General features: G+C 44.5%; 1 protein-coding gene across 4 annotated transcripts in view; it reads left to right on the forward strand.

Annotated features, from left to right (window-relative positions):
- STAU2 (staufen double-stranded RNA binding protein 2) overlaps positions 1-16,357 on the forward strand; it is a 195,548-nt gene that overhangs the window by 143,475 nt on the left and 35,716 nt on the right. The window contains exon 14 of one of the 4 annotated variants that reach the window (XM_068165895.1): positions 7,365-7,472. The exons of the other annotated variants lie outside the window; for them this stretch is intronic. Within the exon in view, the coding sequence (XP_068021996.1) occupies positions 7,365-7,457 (93 nt within the window). The 3' untranslated portion in view covers positions 7,458-7,472. Of the gene's footprint in view, positions 1-7,364; positions 7,473-16,357 lie in introns of those variants that run through there. 4 annotated transcript variants of the gene reach the window in all.

Consider the following 16,357-nt stretch of genomic DNA (forward strand, 5'->3'; position numbering starts at 1 on the left):
GAGCACGCACTTAAACAACTTGTCACTGTGGTCTGTCCTGTAGAAATTCATAATCTGGGTGTACCTCAGATACACAATCAAATTGTGTTTCACATTTGAAAGATGGTTTAGATATTTCCTTTTGATATAAATTTCCTCAGGACAATGTTGGGCTCTTTTTTCCCCCTTTTTTTTTGTTTTTGTTCTGGTGAAATCTGAGCTGCTGTCTTTAATTGCGTCGTGTTCTGTTTCAGTAACTCAAGCCAGGGTGCAGGTGGTACATGCAGTTTACTGATGTTAGAGATAGCATTTAAACAACTCCATGCTCTGAGGTAGTATATCAGAAGTTTTTAAATTGAGGGTGACAGGAGCTGGTGCTGCACTTTCATGTTGTCCAACAATGTGGAAGAATTTTGACATGCAGCTGGAGTGATCAAACTGCAGCAGTTTTACTTCATCTGACGTGAATTCCAAAGGTATTAATCAGATGCTACATTGGGAGACTTTGCCTTCCTTAGGGAGTTTGTGTAGGAAGTTTGATATGAGCAGGCTCAGGAACTCAAAACTTGCACAAAGCTGTATTTTGAGGCAAATGCTGTTTAATTTGTGAGCTGTAGCTCCTACAGGAACTGTTACTGTAGAGGTGAAGCAGGCTGCCCAGAGAAGGGCAATAAGGCTGGTGGGAGGTCTCGAACACAAGCCCTATGGGGAGAGGCTGAGGGAGCTGGGATTGTTTAGCCTGGAGAAGAGAAGGCTCAGGGGAGACCTTATCACTGCCTACAACTACCTGAAAGGAGGTCGTAGTCAGGTAGGGGTCAGTCTTCTCCCAGGCAAGCAGCAACAGAACAAGAGAACACAGTCCCAAGCTGTGCCAGGGGAGGTTTAGGCTGGAGGTGAGGAGAAAGTACTTCCCAGCAAGAGAGATTGGCCATGGGAATGTGCTGCCCAGGGAGGTGGTGGAGTCACCATCATTGGAGGTGTTTAAAAAGAGACTAGATGAGGCACTCAGTGCCATGGTTTAATTGATCAGATGGTGTTGGGTGAAAGGTTGGACTTGATGATTTCAAAGGTCTTTTCTAACCTTCTGTTGGAATTCTGTTGAATTCTGTGATTCTGATTCTGGTCTGCCCGCAGTGGTTTACAAACATACCTCTTCCACTGGTACAGGAAGAGACTGGCCTGAAAATACAGAAGATTACCTCAAACCATCAGTATTTTGTGTGCTTGTAATGGGGAAACCTGGAGAACAAAGCAACAACAGGAAGCCCAGAGTAGTTTATTGTTTATTAGTTGGTTCTAATTCCCATCATTTATGACATGATTTGTAGAAGCTTAGTTAGTGTAGTATTTACTGTTTTGTTTCTTTTTGACAGAAAAGCCAAGGAAAATGTCTCTAAATCATGGAGTTGTTTTGCCTGGAAAAGACCTGTAAGATCATGGTTTCCAACCTTCAATCTAACACCACCATGGCCATTAAACCATTTCCCAAAGTGCCTCAGCCACACATTTCTCGAACACCTCCAGGCATGGGGACTCCACCACCTCCCTGGGCAGCCTGTGCCAATCCCTGACCACTCCTGCAGGATTTTTTTCTCTCCCTAATCTCCACCCTAACCCTCCCCTGGCACAATTTCAGGCCAGTTCCTCTCCTTCCATCATCTGATATTAAGGAGAAGAGACCAACCCCCATCTCACTTCAACCTTCTTTCAGAGAGCTGTAGAGAGCAATGAGGTCTCTTCTCCAGGCTCTGTTATATTGTTTAATACTGATGATGCTCAAGGAGCATAGCTGTAAGCACTGAGATAAAGGCTTTTCAGTAGGGTGAAAACTGTACAGAATGTGCATTTTTCTGGCAATACCTGTATTTATTCCTTCAGTATTCCAACAGCTGTGACCCATAAGAGTTAATGTGTGAGTCATTAAAAATATGTTTCAAAACATAACAAAATTAATTCAATTAAACAAACAAAACAAAACAAAAATAAAGCTGAAAAATCTCATGACTGCAAGTTAGCTATTAAAAAACTAATCTTTCTGCAAACACCTTCCTGAGGTTTTAATGCAAGCTTGGTTGGGTTTTTTGGCTGGATTGTTCTTTTCATTTCCTGGGTAGCACTTCCCGCCATTTCTATGTGCAGTAGGGTCTGTCGTGTGAGCGATGCCTTTTTCTGACCCTGCTCCGCGGAGGGACTCACAAGAGGCGCCGCATCTAGTAGCCTTGGATAATGATCTGACAAAGCCGCGGCTGATGGGCTGGAGTTTGCAGAGATAACAAAGGATTAAACATTTCCTCACCGCCGTGGCACAGTTCTCAGCCTGTCCCTGCCCGCTCACACGGCAGAGAGATGGCTCAATAGCAAAGCTGAGGTTCAGCAGGGACTGCAGGAGGGAGCTGCTCGGTGAGAAATGGATCCGTGTCTCCCAGCAGCAAAGCAGCATCCCGAGCCGTGGGGATTTGTGTTGAACAGAAGCCTACAGGGGAAGGATTCTGGTGTGTGATTGAGACACCTGTTGAGAAAATAGGCAACTATTGACAAGTCTGATTCATGACTGAGTGACTGCTCTGCTAGTCTTCACATGATCCCCACCGAGAGCGAGCCTCGACCGCCTGCTAAACGAGGGCTGTTTGAAGTTTCTTTTTAACATTTCCAAGACGTTAATTCAGCAGGACATCTCCACTGGGGTTCTCGATGTCACCAAATCAGCAGCTGTTGAAATCCATTCACTTCAGCATGAAATGTTTGCATAAGTCCTTTTTTTTTTTTTTTCCCCTTTTCCCCCCTTCTTTCTCACCCCTTCCCTCCCCCCACCCCCTCCCCCCTTCCCTTTATTTGTGACAACAGCAAAGTAAATAAAACCCTAAATGTCCTGCAATACTCAAATCATGTATGTGTGAGAACAGCTTCTGGTCACAGTTGTAGCTGCTCAGGCTAAATGTTTATTTGTAGAGAACGCTAACAGGCAGAGTGGTTTATTATGATACACAAAAAATACTGATTTTAATAGACATTTCTGTGACATTTCTCCAGGGTAAACAGTCAGTTAATTCTTGTACCAGCTGTTGAAGTAGTGTGACAAGCGTTTTGAAATGGAATTGTCTTTGTTTTTTTGGTTCCAAAAAAGCCTAAAAGCAAATGTTTCCTTATTTTGTTTTATTTTTTTCCAGTTAGTAAATGAACTGGCTGTTTCTCGGGTAGGAAAACATTTCTATCTGACTCACATTTCCCTGAGCAAACAGCCTGTATCACAGAATTAGTTTAGTTTGAAAGGGAAACAGAACAAGGCAAGACATGTAAACATATTACAAAGCTTACTTTGATATTTAAATGTTTTTTTTTCTTCTTTTTTTTTTTCTTCTCTTTTCTTTTTGTCTCTTCCTGACCATCTGAAAAAAGGTGTGGTGAATGTAGTCAGTTGTAAATAGAAACTCTGTGTTTTCAGTCAGCTTCATTGTTAAACCTGGGAACTGCTGACCACATAGGAAGAGTCCTGGTTTAAGCCATCCCTCCTCTGTTTATTAAATCTGTTAAGACTTAAGTGTATTTTTACAAGTTCATTAATGTATTCCATTCCCTCTGATGTCTTTTTTTCCCACTATTATCAGATTTCATTATAGAGGAGGAATTATCAGATCAACCCATTATAGAGCCTGAGCAGCGTTAAGTCTGATTGGAATTTGGGCTTCCCTCCGTTTACAGGGGGAATATTGTGAAAATCAGACTCTCGGGTTTCAGTGGGAGGCACAGGGCTGCACAGCATCCATTTGTCAAATTGATTGCACCTCAGCGAGGCTGCATTAGCTTGTCTTTGAACAGAAGTGAAATCCTAGGCGAAGCTCCCCTTTCTGACATTTACACTAACATCCATCCTCTCAAACCCAGGCCTCGGAGAAAAAACAAAGTGATGGCACAGTATAATCAGTCACTCAGGTTGTTTGTCATCTGTTTTCTTAAGGGAATGACTTTTAAGTTGGTGGAGCAGAAAATTGAAGAAAATTAGCCAAAGGTTGTTGGAGAGGCAGGAGAGATTTCTAAAAACCGTAGATCTGGGAAGAGAAGCTTGCCTGTGTCTTGCAAAGAGAAAGGCAGTTGCCTCTGGCGTTCAGCTTGGTGCTAATATAGTGCCGGCATACCCCACATGATAGCATTCAACTTTTAAGGAAGCTCTATTCATAAAGTTGACTTGGGCTGTAAATGCACAATAAAATGCTGGTATGCACATTTGCAGCTTTTATATCAGCCACTGTGTTTTATGAAGCTGAATGCTCCAGTAATTTGCACTCTTCCACATGTCAGGAAAGCTGTCTGTGTACCCCAGAAATGCCAAGCTGGAAAGGCTGTGGCAAACAGCACCATGAGGAGGCTTGTCAAGTTTTTGAGAATCAGAGAACTCTGATGCAAATGGCAGCAGTGAATCACAGAAACAGTCAGGTTGGAAAAGACCCTTGGGATCACCAAGTCCAACCGAAGCACAATGAAACTTGTGCAGCATGCTTGCCAGGGTTGCTGCAGAGTTAGTGGTGGAAACAAAAAGAAGATAAAGGTGCATGAGGTTGAAAGCGCCACATTTAGCATGCTCCTTTTTCTCATCTCTCTCCCTAAACTTTTCTTTTATCCACTTTGGAAGGAAGTTTTTTAATTAGAGATCCTTGAGTTGAACTTCAGTCAGTAAGAGAATCATGTTTGTCTTGTGTATCTGAAAGGAACATTTTTCAGTGTGGCATCTTTTTATAGGAAGGTTGTGCAGCTATTTTAGTTTAGAGCAAAATAGAACACTCCTAGTTTAAAATAAAACCTGTGTGCTCTCGCAGCAAGCTGGTGTGAATTTTGACTTTCTGTAGTTATTTTGGAATAGGTTACGCCTTCTAAGGGCTCTCCAGACACGCTGTATGTGATGTGACTGGCATCTGCCAAATGTGGTGCTTTATCTTCTTTATTTTCTCCATTTTCCCTTCTGCCCAAGGGGAAATTGCCTGTGGTCTTTATTCGTTTATATGATGCAGACACATTAGTCTGAATCTTGCAGTGCAGTGATAGAAATATTACTGATCTTGGGTGAGAAAACATTTTTCTTATATTCTTTTTTTCCCTTCCCTTCCCTTCCCTTCCCTTCCCTTCCCTTCCCTTCCCTTCCCTTCCCTTCCCTTCCCTTCCCTTCCCTTCCCTTCCCTTCCCTTCCCTTCCCTTCCCTTCCCTTCCCTTCCCTTCCCTTCCCTTCCCTTCCCTTCCCTTCCCTTCCCTTCCCTTCCCTTCCCTTCCCTTCCCTTCCCTTCCCTTCCCTTCCCTTCCCTAGAAATAGAGGTACAAACCAAGGTTGTTAAATTTCTGCATCCTAACATGCCTTGCAAACTCCCTGCAGAGGGGGTTGGACTAGATGACCTTTGGAGGTCACTTCCAACCCACACCATTTTATGACTCTATGATTCTATATGATATGACTAGACAAAATTCTGCTGTTGCTTTATATCAATGCACTAGCACATTGTCACTTGGAAAGAGAAAGGGGGAAAAGAAGAGGTTAATATTTTAAATACTATGCAAAGCCTATTTTTAGAATTTTAATGAACAACTGGAGTTTGCAGCCAGTTCCATTTTTCAGTCAGTGTTAGATTTTTCATGTGCCCCTTGAAGAAAACTGAAATTGGCTTCACAGTCTTCAGTATGCCTCAAATGGAATAGCTTAGCTCAATAGAGATGTTGTGTACACTAAAACCAGTCAGACATGTGAGGGTCTGAATGATGAGAGCATAAATGAATCCATCTTCCTCCTTAAATCCAGATCTGAATAGATCTGAGAATGGAAGGGGTTTTAAACACAACGAGTGAAACTCTATAACAAGTTGCAGATTATATGAATGTTAAGCACACTGCTCATGTGACTCAGCTCTCATGAAGATATGTATTACTTGAGGTTGTGATCTGAAGATGCTAATGGCTACATTTTACACTTCTTTTCCTCTTTTATAACCTAATGTTAACTTTTAGGAATTTGGGAACTTGAGAGCCCTAGTAGATCAATCTTGATTAGTTTATTTTTCTTTGTAAAGATTTTGATAGCCTGGCAGTGCTTTGAAGGAGTATTCTTTACTTCCTCTTGTGGGGGATGAAATACCATTGCACCCAGTTTCTTCCTCTGAAAGAGTGAAAAACAGTTTAGGTAACTGAATCTTTGATGAGGGGACCTTACATTGGAAAGTCTGGCACTTAATTGCCCTTTTCCTCATAATTCTTCCATGTTTAACCTCAAAGGTGATTACAAAAGTTACATCTTAATTGCGTAGCCTCATTCAATCATTAGCACTTTGCCTTGCGGCGATTTATTACAACATTATTTCCCTTAACCATCAGTGAAGATGATGCTGAATTTTATATTAGCCAAGTGTCCTTTTGTGATGAATGTGGTAATAGAGGATTTTATGCTCGCTCGCTCTCTGTTTTTTTCTTCCCCCTTTTTTCCCCCCTGCTCTAATATTGGTGTTACAGATTGGGGTTTTAGGTACAGCACAACTGCTAAAGTAGTTTAGAGGATGATGTGGGTATCGCCTTGAGAACCCGTGCTGGAGATTTATTTGCAAACGTGCATCAGCAAGAGGCAGTAGTAGCAGGGCATTCTCTGACGTGCTTCTCCCCAGCTATTTTCACAGCTTTCTCACACACCCTTTCCCCCTTTGAAGATAGTAGCTGGACTTCCATTGTGAAGAAAGCACTGTGGTCAGATGGGCTAGGAGGTGGAGATACGGGCACAAGGGTGCTGTGCCACAAATGCTGCCACTCACTTTGGGCAAGCCACTCTGTAGATCTCACTTCCCTTTCACAGCAGTCTTTTGTAGTTTCCTACATTCTTAGAAGTGTTAAGGATTCCTGCTGCTAAGGGCACGAAATACCAAAACCCCCAAGTGTCTGTGCAGGATCAAGGCAGAATTCATCACGAGCCTGATTCTTGTTGTGTTCTCTGATTCATTTGGATAGGTGTTTAAATATGCCAGGCAGAAAGCATTGAGACCCTTTGTGCTACTCTGTGTAATGGCTGTAATTCCACAATTCGCAGCTCTTCCATACCATTCCTATGCAAGGCCTCAGACTGGAACTGGCAGCTACTGGCATCTGCTGCACAAGCTTTTCTGCTTGCAGAAAGCTCAGGGTGATTGCAAGGTTAGTTTGATGAATACTTCAAGCCAGGTGTGCTGACACCAATGCCAAAACTGTGGTCCTGCCTTTCCCTCACTCCTGATTTCTCATTCCTGAGCCTCTGCCACACTTTCCTTTAAGCTTTTGCAGCTGTTTATGTTGCAGTCAGCGAGGGAGATGAGGCTGGGGGAGGACAGGACTGCAGCCTTTGCTTTGCACCACTGCCATAACCAGCACAAGTCTTGGTTTGTCTGCAGACTCTGGACCCAGCTGAGAGAGTCAGTAAGCAAACCGGGAGGGTCTCCACAGCATTCCTAAAGTGTGAACTTGTGATACACATCTTCGGGTGACATACCCCAGAACCTGGTGAATGTTGCATCCTTTCTTTAAGGTACAGGTAAGCTCATCCTAGCAGCAGGTCCAACAACAGCAGCCTCCCTCCTAATCTCAGGCCCATTTCACCTTCTGAAAGTACATGTGGGGACAGTCAAGCATTTGAATTAGGTGGAAGAAGAGTCTGACTGGATATTCAATTAGTGTCTGTGGAGACTGGGTATATCTGAAAAAGAAGGGGGGAAAAGCAGGAGAAAACCAAAGCAAAAGGCTCAAGGGAGGTAAAAAAAAAGTGAAATTAAGAATAAAATAGTGAGATAAGCACTGTGACAGTCCCACAAAGGTCTGAGTGCTGGCTGAAATGGCTGCAAGAAGGGATGGCAGGCATTTCTTCTTGTTGTGGATCTCCTGCGTTCAATGCCACAAGTGAAGTTGGGGGTGGGTGACTTTGCAGGTGGATTTATTTTATATATATATTTTTTTTTCCACTAGATACGCCTAAAGGATGCTTAACTTCAGAATTTTCTCCTGCTGGAGACAGCCCTCAGGGGCTCAAACTTTGGCTAATCATTTATGTCAAAAGGGTAATAATAATAATGTAGAAGGCCATGAATTAGAAGGAGACCCTGGGGAAAGCTTGGCCCAAAGCAGAAGTAGAAAATGACTATGCAAAACTCTGTAATTGGATCCTCTGAAGCTGGATGTGTTCACCGTCTAATACAAAACACCGTTCCAGAAGCATGTATTCCTGTTCCCTGCTACAACAGTGAAACCACGGTGGAGTTACTGTAACGCTGTGGTTGAGCTAATCCCATTACAGAACCAGATCTTGGTAGCAAACAGTTCCAGGTACAATCCATGGATTAGGAATGTTTAGATTTGTTTACTGAAAGGTGTGGAGGGTTTTTTTTCAGTCCTTCCCCGGGCTGAGAGAAGGTTGTATGAGGTGTGTACCTCCTGCCCTTCAAAAGAGAGACCTGCTTATTGCATCTCCTTTTTCACTGGTGTGTCTGTCTCAAGTACTGTAACCAGAAAGCTGATACTGCTCTGCTTGTGCTGCAGATAGGGAAATGAGGGATGAGGATGCTCAGCATCATGCTAAAAGTCAGCCAGCATGCCACTGGACAACCTGGAAGTATAAATGCTGGCGTGCTGCTCTCCTTGGTGGGCTCTGCTGCTTTACAGGGCATATTTAGAATTTGCATCTTTCTTTACCATCACACCTTGAATCTGTGATGGGCCACATTTGGAAAAGGTCTACTCTTTTGGGAAGGTCCATCTGAGGGGTGACATTAGACAGGAATGGGATGAGCATGTGTGTAGAAATTGTGCCACACTGCATGTACAGGCAGGACCATACTAAGTTTGCATAGGTAATCTCATCACCATGCCTCCATTTTTCAGTTTGTGTCTAATCAAGTGCTTGAAGGTCTGTGATCTGTAACTGCCTGAAAGGAGGTTGCAGCAAGCTGGTTGTTGGTCTCTTCTCCCAGGGAACAAGCGACAGGAGAGAAGACATGCCAAGTTGCACCACTGAAAGGATTCTTAGCCACTGGAACAGGCTCCCCAGGCTGAATCCCCGTCCCTGGAGGTGCTTCAGAGAGGCAGAGATATGGTGCTGAGGAACAATGTTTAGCATCATCTTTGATAGAGAATAGCTGGACTCGATTTTACAGGTCTTTTCCAACCAAGATGATCCTATGATTCCATACTGTAGGTTGTCCATTCCTTTCCTCAGACTGTGGCTGTATTGGCAACAGGCAGATGATAGAGCTGCAGACACCTGGTTAACTTAGACACATCATTTGGGTAACTTCATAGCTGACAGAGGAGCTGCCCAGAGATGGCTCTGAGGACACACTAAGCATTACTACCTCTTTTTGTACTGTAGAATCTGTTCAAAATTTGTACAGCAGTGTCAGAGCAACAGAGAGGTGGTAACTTCCACTCATAGCCCAGAGTTTTCCATGAATACATCCCACCTGCAGGCAGGAGCAACACACTTTGTGCCTGGGAATGTTTGCCTTTTCTGCCCAAGCCATGTGTCGAGAGAGACCAGAACAGAAAGAGAGAGCCTGGTAAAAGAGGAGCGCAGAGAAGACTGATCCTCTACACCTGTGCTGGCACATAGGGGAAGAAAGCGAGGGGGTGCTGGAGATCTGAGCAGAGGAAATAGGGCACAACTGTGGGGCCTCAGACTGTGCCTTGCTTTAGCCTGTGCTGCTGAGCAGAGGCTCTGAGCCAGGGACAAAATGTTCGGGGACTGTCCTCTCTGATACGTCTAGATTTCTTGACTAATTCACAAAGCTTTTGGACCCCTCTCCCCCAAACACACACAAAGCCAACGGTGCTGTAGAAGAGAGTTCGAGAAAGGCCATAAGGAAAGCTGCTTACTCCAGCCTTTAGAGAGGCATTTGAAAGCAGTAGTGATTATTCCCTGTGTTCAGGGAGTAACTGAAGGGAATGAAGCTTGCCACTTAGTTTGTGCAGAGTTAATGCACTGCAATGATTTGCATCTTATCTCTGTTAGGGTTTTACTGCCATATTTACATTGTCATAGCAATAAAGTTGTTTTGCATATGGTCTTTGATGGGGAATAATACCAAGAAAATTGAATACTTCATGATTTCATTATTTGTGTTCTTTGCAAGAATAATTACAGGATCATGCCAAAATCTTATCAGAGCATGAAAACAAAGCATGCCAAGAGTGAGGCTATTAGAGTGGCATACCAAGGATTTATCTGCTGACAAGATTCTCTTCTGGAAACTCTCTCTTTGCTGCTTCACTCTTAGTGAGATAGAAGTGTAGTTATCAGAGTGCATTAGTAAGAAGAGAGATCTGCAAGTGACCTGTGATTATAGATGCTTTGGTTTAAAGTTACAGAGAAACTGTTCAGACCCAAGCAAATGGTTTCTGCAGAATCAAGCCCTGGGCAGATGTTTGAAAGTCAGCTTGCACTGGCACAGCTACTTATACTAATCATTCTCTAAATCATGACCAGAAAAGTTTTAGACTCAGTTACTCATCTGGGGCACTTCTTGATTCAAAAGTTTGCAGGTGAATGGGGAAAACTGGTGATGAAGTTGTTCTGAATAATTAAGCAATCTGAGACACTTGTAAAATTCCTGGTTCAAGTCCAGCACAGAGCCACAAAAATGACTAAGGGAGTGGAACACCGTCGTTAAGAGGACAGACTGAGGGAACTGAGGGTTCTGTATCTTGGAGAGGGGGAGATGAAGGGGTGACCTCATTCATGTTTATAAAGATGTGCAGGGTGAGTGCCAGGCTCAGCTGGGTGATGCCCAATGCCAGAACAAAGGGCAGTGGTGGAAGCTGAGGCAGAGGAAGTGCCATGGAAACAGGAGGAACAGAGCCCTGGAACAGGCTGCCCAAGGCGGGTTGTGGAGTCTCCTTCTCTGGAGATATTCAAACCTGCCTGTATGTGTTCCTGTGTGACCTGGTCTAGGTGATCCTGCTCTGGCAGGGGGGCTGGAGTGGATGAGCTTTTGAGGTCCCTTCCATTCTGTGATTCTGTGAAATAGATCCATTACCTTCCATTAGATCTTAAGCCACAAACTACTACTGGGTTATTTTTTTCATAAGTGCTTTCTCTATCAAGTTAATTATTCCATTCCCAAACAATAGATTTCACTGTCTCCAACAAAATGCACTTTGGCATGGTGGATATACCTTGACCTTCAGGTTTGATTCACAGCTTCTTCTGAAGAATTTTTGTATGCTTACTGCCCTTCAGGAGGGACTTAAAAGGATTTATCTGTAGATGCTTGAAGGAGCAATCATTTAGAGTCATAAAAATCATTTTGGTTAGAGAAGTCCTTTAAGATAATCAAGTCCAGCCATAATCTAACTCTACCAAGGCTGGAGCTAAACCATGTCCTTCAGCACCACCTCTCTACTTCATTTCCACACCACAAGATGGGGATGGGAATTCAACCACCTACCTCGGGAGCCTGATCCAGTGGTTGAGAATCATTTCAGTGGTGGAACTTGAGGCCATTTCTTCCCATCCTATCACTTAGAATCATAGAATGGTCTGGGTTGGAAGGGACCTCCAAAGGGACCTTGTTGTTGCTTGGGGGAAGAGACCAAGGCCCACCTTGCTGCAGCCTCCTTTCAGGGACATGTGAAGAGCCAAAAGGTCTCCCCTTTACTCCAGGCTAAACAACCTCAGTTCCCTTAGCTGCTCCTCACCAGACCTGTTCTCCAGACCTTTCATCAACTTCATTGCCTTTCTCTGGACCCATTCCAGAGCACAAAGTCAGTTTGGGTATCTCAGCATCTAACGTGTCTGAGAAACAACATCAGCAATATCCCACCAAGGGCTAATCTTCAACGTTTTCAGTGGTTTGCAGAATTGATTTCTCAGTCCCAAGGTAATTGTCCATATCATGCAAGTGCTGCATACCTTTATAGCCAGAAGCTTCCGTTTGAGAGCAATCCAAGACACAGCACCAGAGTTTTGTTTCCGAGTTCTTTTTGTGAAACAGTTGGCTCCAGTGCAGAGGTAGTGTTCATGAGGCTCTTTGAAACTCTTGCTTCTGGAAAAGGTATATTTTTTTCTGTGTTGATAGTTCATTTTAACCCCAATTCTAGCTAAAAATGCCACATAAACTTCTTTTTTGTTGTTTTTAGCAGAGGGCCCATAGCCATGTTTTTGTCTCCCAACAGAAGGAATACATTTTTGTCTTTAAAGTAGCTGTGTTTGAGTAGCTGTATCAAGTAAGCCTCATTAAGGTGCCACATTGAAATAATCAATATTTTTCTCTCATATGTGAGCCCAAGTATCTTGATTCTTATAATGTTATTGGCAGAGGGAGCAGGACATGGCTTTACATAATCAGCCAGGCTATGAATATCTAAAGGTTAGCACCTCTCCAGACCATACCACATTTAGCAGCAAGTATTTCCTGCCCTGTTATCATTCCTCCAAAAGTGGGAGATTGCAGTGTCCTTTGGTTTCCTTGGCTGTTCACAGATTCAGAGGTTCACAGATTGCATTGGTTTGGAAGGGACCCTGAAAGATCATCTTGTCCAATCCCCCTGTAGTCATCACATACTCCTTCAGCTAGGTCAGGCTGCCCAGTGCCACATTAAGCCTGATCTTGAATGTCTTCAGGGACAAGGCCACAAAAACACCCCTGGGCAGTCTGTTCCAGTATTTCACCACTCTCATTGTGTAGAACTTTCTCCTGATGTCCAACCTAAATCTCCCATGCTCCAGTTTCAAACCATTGCCTCTCGTCCTATCACCCCAAGCCCTTCTGAACAGTCCCTCCCCTTCCTGTAGGTCCCCTTCAGATATTGAACTGTAGCTCTAAGGTCTCCCCTTGAGCCTTCTCTTCTCCAGACTGAACAGCCCCAATTCTTTCAGCCTGTTTTCATAGGGTAGGTGCTCTGATCATCCTGGTGGCCCTCCTCTGGACATGATCAATGCTCATCTTTGTTCCTGCTCCTTGTTCACTAGAGCATAACCTCAGGCAAAGTGAGACAGCACATTTGCTGGTCTGTTGAGATGCTAGCCCTAGAGATGTGATTCCCATGGCTATTTGTGTCCTGAGGAACAGAGGGCTCAAAGAGAACAAAATGCATAGGACAGGTCACTGCTTTAGTTGTTTTATTCATTAATATCCATAATGTTTAAGAAACAAAATGTCACATAAGTAAAAATTGGTACCATATTTGTTCAACATAGTGATGTTTTATCTTGTTAAAGAGAGCCCTTTATGGCCACTTGAGGATAGTATGGGAAAATATTTGACTTGCAACTCACCTGCATGAATCTGGCTTGGCTTATGGGTGGTTCAAATATGATGTCTGCAGAATCATAGAATCATTAAGGATGGACAAGACCTCCAAGAGCATCAAGTCCAACCACCAACCCAACACCACAATGCCCACTAAAGCATGTCCTGAAGTGTCTGCATGTTTTTTGAACACCTTCAGGAATGGTGACTCCACCACCTTCCTGGACAGCCTGTTGCAGTGCTTGACCACTCTTCCAATAAAAGAAGCTTTCCTAATATCCAACCTAAACTTCTTCTGGTTCAGTGTGAGGCTGTTACCTCTTGTTGTGTTACTTGGGAGAAGAGATAAACCTCTACCTCAAGCCAACCTCCTTTCAGTGAGTTGCAGAAAGTGAGGTCTCCCCTCAGCCTCCTTTTCTCCAGGCTAAACAATCCCAGGTCCCTCAGCTGCTCCTCACAGGATCTGTTCTCCAGACCCTTCACCAACTTTGTTGCCCTTCTCTGGATGCTTCTCAACCACTCTCTGCTCCAAGCCTGGAGCATTGCATGGAGAATCTTCCTGTGAAGGAAGCTGCAAGTTGTGGTCTGGGTAGGCAGACCTGCACTGCCATAACTGGTAATCTCTGCCAGCAATGCCATGCTGGCTGCTGGAGCAGGCACCATGTGGAAACATAACCTCATAGTGGCAGGTGAGGACATCAGTGGAATGTGGGGCTTTCTCCTTGCCAGTGCTGTGCTTGCATGGGGAAGTAGTGTGAAACCTGCATCTTGTGCAACCTCTCTCCCAGGGTAAGGTTGTGCAAGTGAAGCAGGAGCCTGCCCCAAACCCCTGTGTGCAGGCTCTTCTCTTTAAGCTGTGTGGCATATACATGAAGAAAGTGGATGCCAGGGGAAAGGATTTGATGCACTTCACTCTTTCTGTCACAGGTTCTTTCCCACAAACCTATTTATCTCAGAATCTCTGACTGCTAGGGTTTGGAAGGGACCTCTGGAGATCGTGTAGTCCAACCACTCCACAGGGCCTCCCAGAGCAGGTTGCCTAAGATTGTGTCCAAGTAGGTTTGAAATAATTCCAATGAAGGAGACTCCACAGCATCTCTGGGCAGCCAGGTCCAGTGCTCCAACACCCTCACAGTAAAGAAGCTTTTCCTCATGTCCAGATGGAACCTGTGTTCTAGTTTGTGCCTGCTGTGCCGTGTCCTATCACTGGGCACTGCTGAAATGTCTGGCCCTATCCTCTTGCTTATCACCCTTTAGCTCTTGCTCATCACCCTTTAGCTCTTGCTGAGCATTGAGACGATCCCCTCTGGGGCTGCTCTTCTCCAGGATAAACAGCCCCAGGGCTCTCAGCCTTTCCTCACAGACATGCTCCAGGCTCCTCAGGTTGACTCTCTGCAGTAGTTTCTTGTCTCTCTTGAACTGGGGATCCCAGAACTGGACACAATACTGCAGATGTGGCCTCACTAGGGCAGAGCAGAAGAGACAGAACCTTGCACTTCTTGGCTGACTCCACATTTCACCCATCTTTTCTCTTACCACTTCAACTCCTTGCTACATTTTCCCATGCAAGTTTTTTTTCTTTGTAAATGATGTGAAGCAAATACCCAATGTTATCTTCAGTGCTGACGCAGGAGAAGGAGAGGAGCTGTATTGCAGCTCTGTTCATTATTCTTTCCAGAGAAAACTGCTGGGTAGGTCAATTTACTTGGCACTGTGCACCACTAATCTTGACTTGAGGCCTGCTGTAGATACGCAGCAGCTGGGGCTAATGTCTTCATGCATGGCTGCAAGCAAGCCAGTTAATTTCTGTTTGTTGAGAGGTAGGAATCAAGCAAATTTTTGTGTTGAATGAAAATATTGTGGGGCTGGTAACAGGTGAATAAGCAACACTAGGTAAGAAAGCCTGGAATTACTACCTGAACTATGAAGGGCTGGATTCCACAACAGAGAAGTCACAGTTTCATCTCCTTTACACTGGCTGCAGTTTAGCTGTAAATCTTCAAGTAGGAGAGTTCAGAAGAAAAACTGGGTTGACAGACCTTGTTTGGGAGAAGCTGCCCAGCAGAGAAGGACCTGGAGGTGTTGATTGACAGCTGGCTGAAGATGAACCAGTGTGTGTCCAGGTGGCCAAGAAGGCCAACAGCATCCTGGCCTGCATCAGTGTGACCAGCAGGAGCAAGGAGGGATTGTCCCCTTGTGCTCAGCCCTGGTAAGGCCACACATTGAGTCCTGGCTGTGGAGTGACACACCATAGTTAGAGGGACACAGGATGCTAGTAAGGGCCCTCAACTTATGCTGGCATGTGTTGGGGACACTCAGCACAAAGTCTTACAGAGATGAGTCAGGTGGTCCTGAGGTAGTGGCAACATCCATGAAATGCCTCAAGGGAACTAAGGGATGTTCCTCCAAGAAGGTGATTTTAGGAAAACAACATTCCAGCTCTTCAAGGAGCTAGTCAGTAGGACTCCCTGGGAAACAGTCCTCAGGGACAAGGGAGCAAAACAGACCTGGCAGATCTTAAAGGATGCTTTTCACAGAGCATAAGACATCAGGCAAGGAAGGCCAGAGACCAGCATGGCTGACTTGAGATTTGCTAGTCAAAATAAAGAGCCAGAAGGGAATGCACAGGCAATGGAAGCCAGGACAGGTAACCTAGGAGGAGCATAAGGACACTGCGCAGTTGTGTAGGGATGGGGTTAGGAAGGCTAAGGCATGGCTGATGCTCGACTTGGCAAGGGGTGCAAAGAATAATGAGGAAGAATAATGATGTACCTTCTACAGGTACATCAACCAGAAAAGGAAAGGCTAAAGGAAGCATACCCCACTGACAAGCAAGACTGGTGAGCTAGTAACAACAGACAAGGAGAACACTGAGGTTCTCAACAACTTTTTTGCCTTAGTCTCCACTGGTAGCCTCTCCTCACACCTCCCAAGTTGAAGGACCGCAAGAGGGACAAAGTCCCTCCCACTATAAGGGAAGACAAGGTTCTTACTGCAGATAAAATAAACAAGAAATCATAAGAGCAGAAAATGGAATCCAGGTCTTTCTTCTCCCAGATGAACATTTATAGAGTCAGACAGCTGTCTTCTCTCTTGCTGGCAACCTTAAGTCATTGCCTGCACAATGCCGCAGCCTTAGTGTGAGGAGT

The sequence above is a fragment of the Melanerpes formicivorus genome, unplaced genomic scaffold (assembly GCF_026170545.1).
Source record: "Melanerpes formicivorus ecotype bairdi unplaced genomic scaffold, bMelFor1.0.p_v2 SCAF_94, whole genome shotgun sequence".
NCBI lineage: Eukaryota > Metazoa > Chordata > Aves > Piciformes > Picidae > Melanerpes > Melanerpes formicivorus.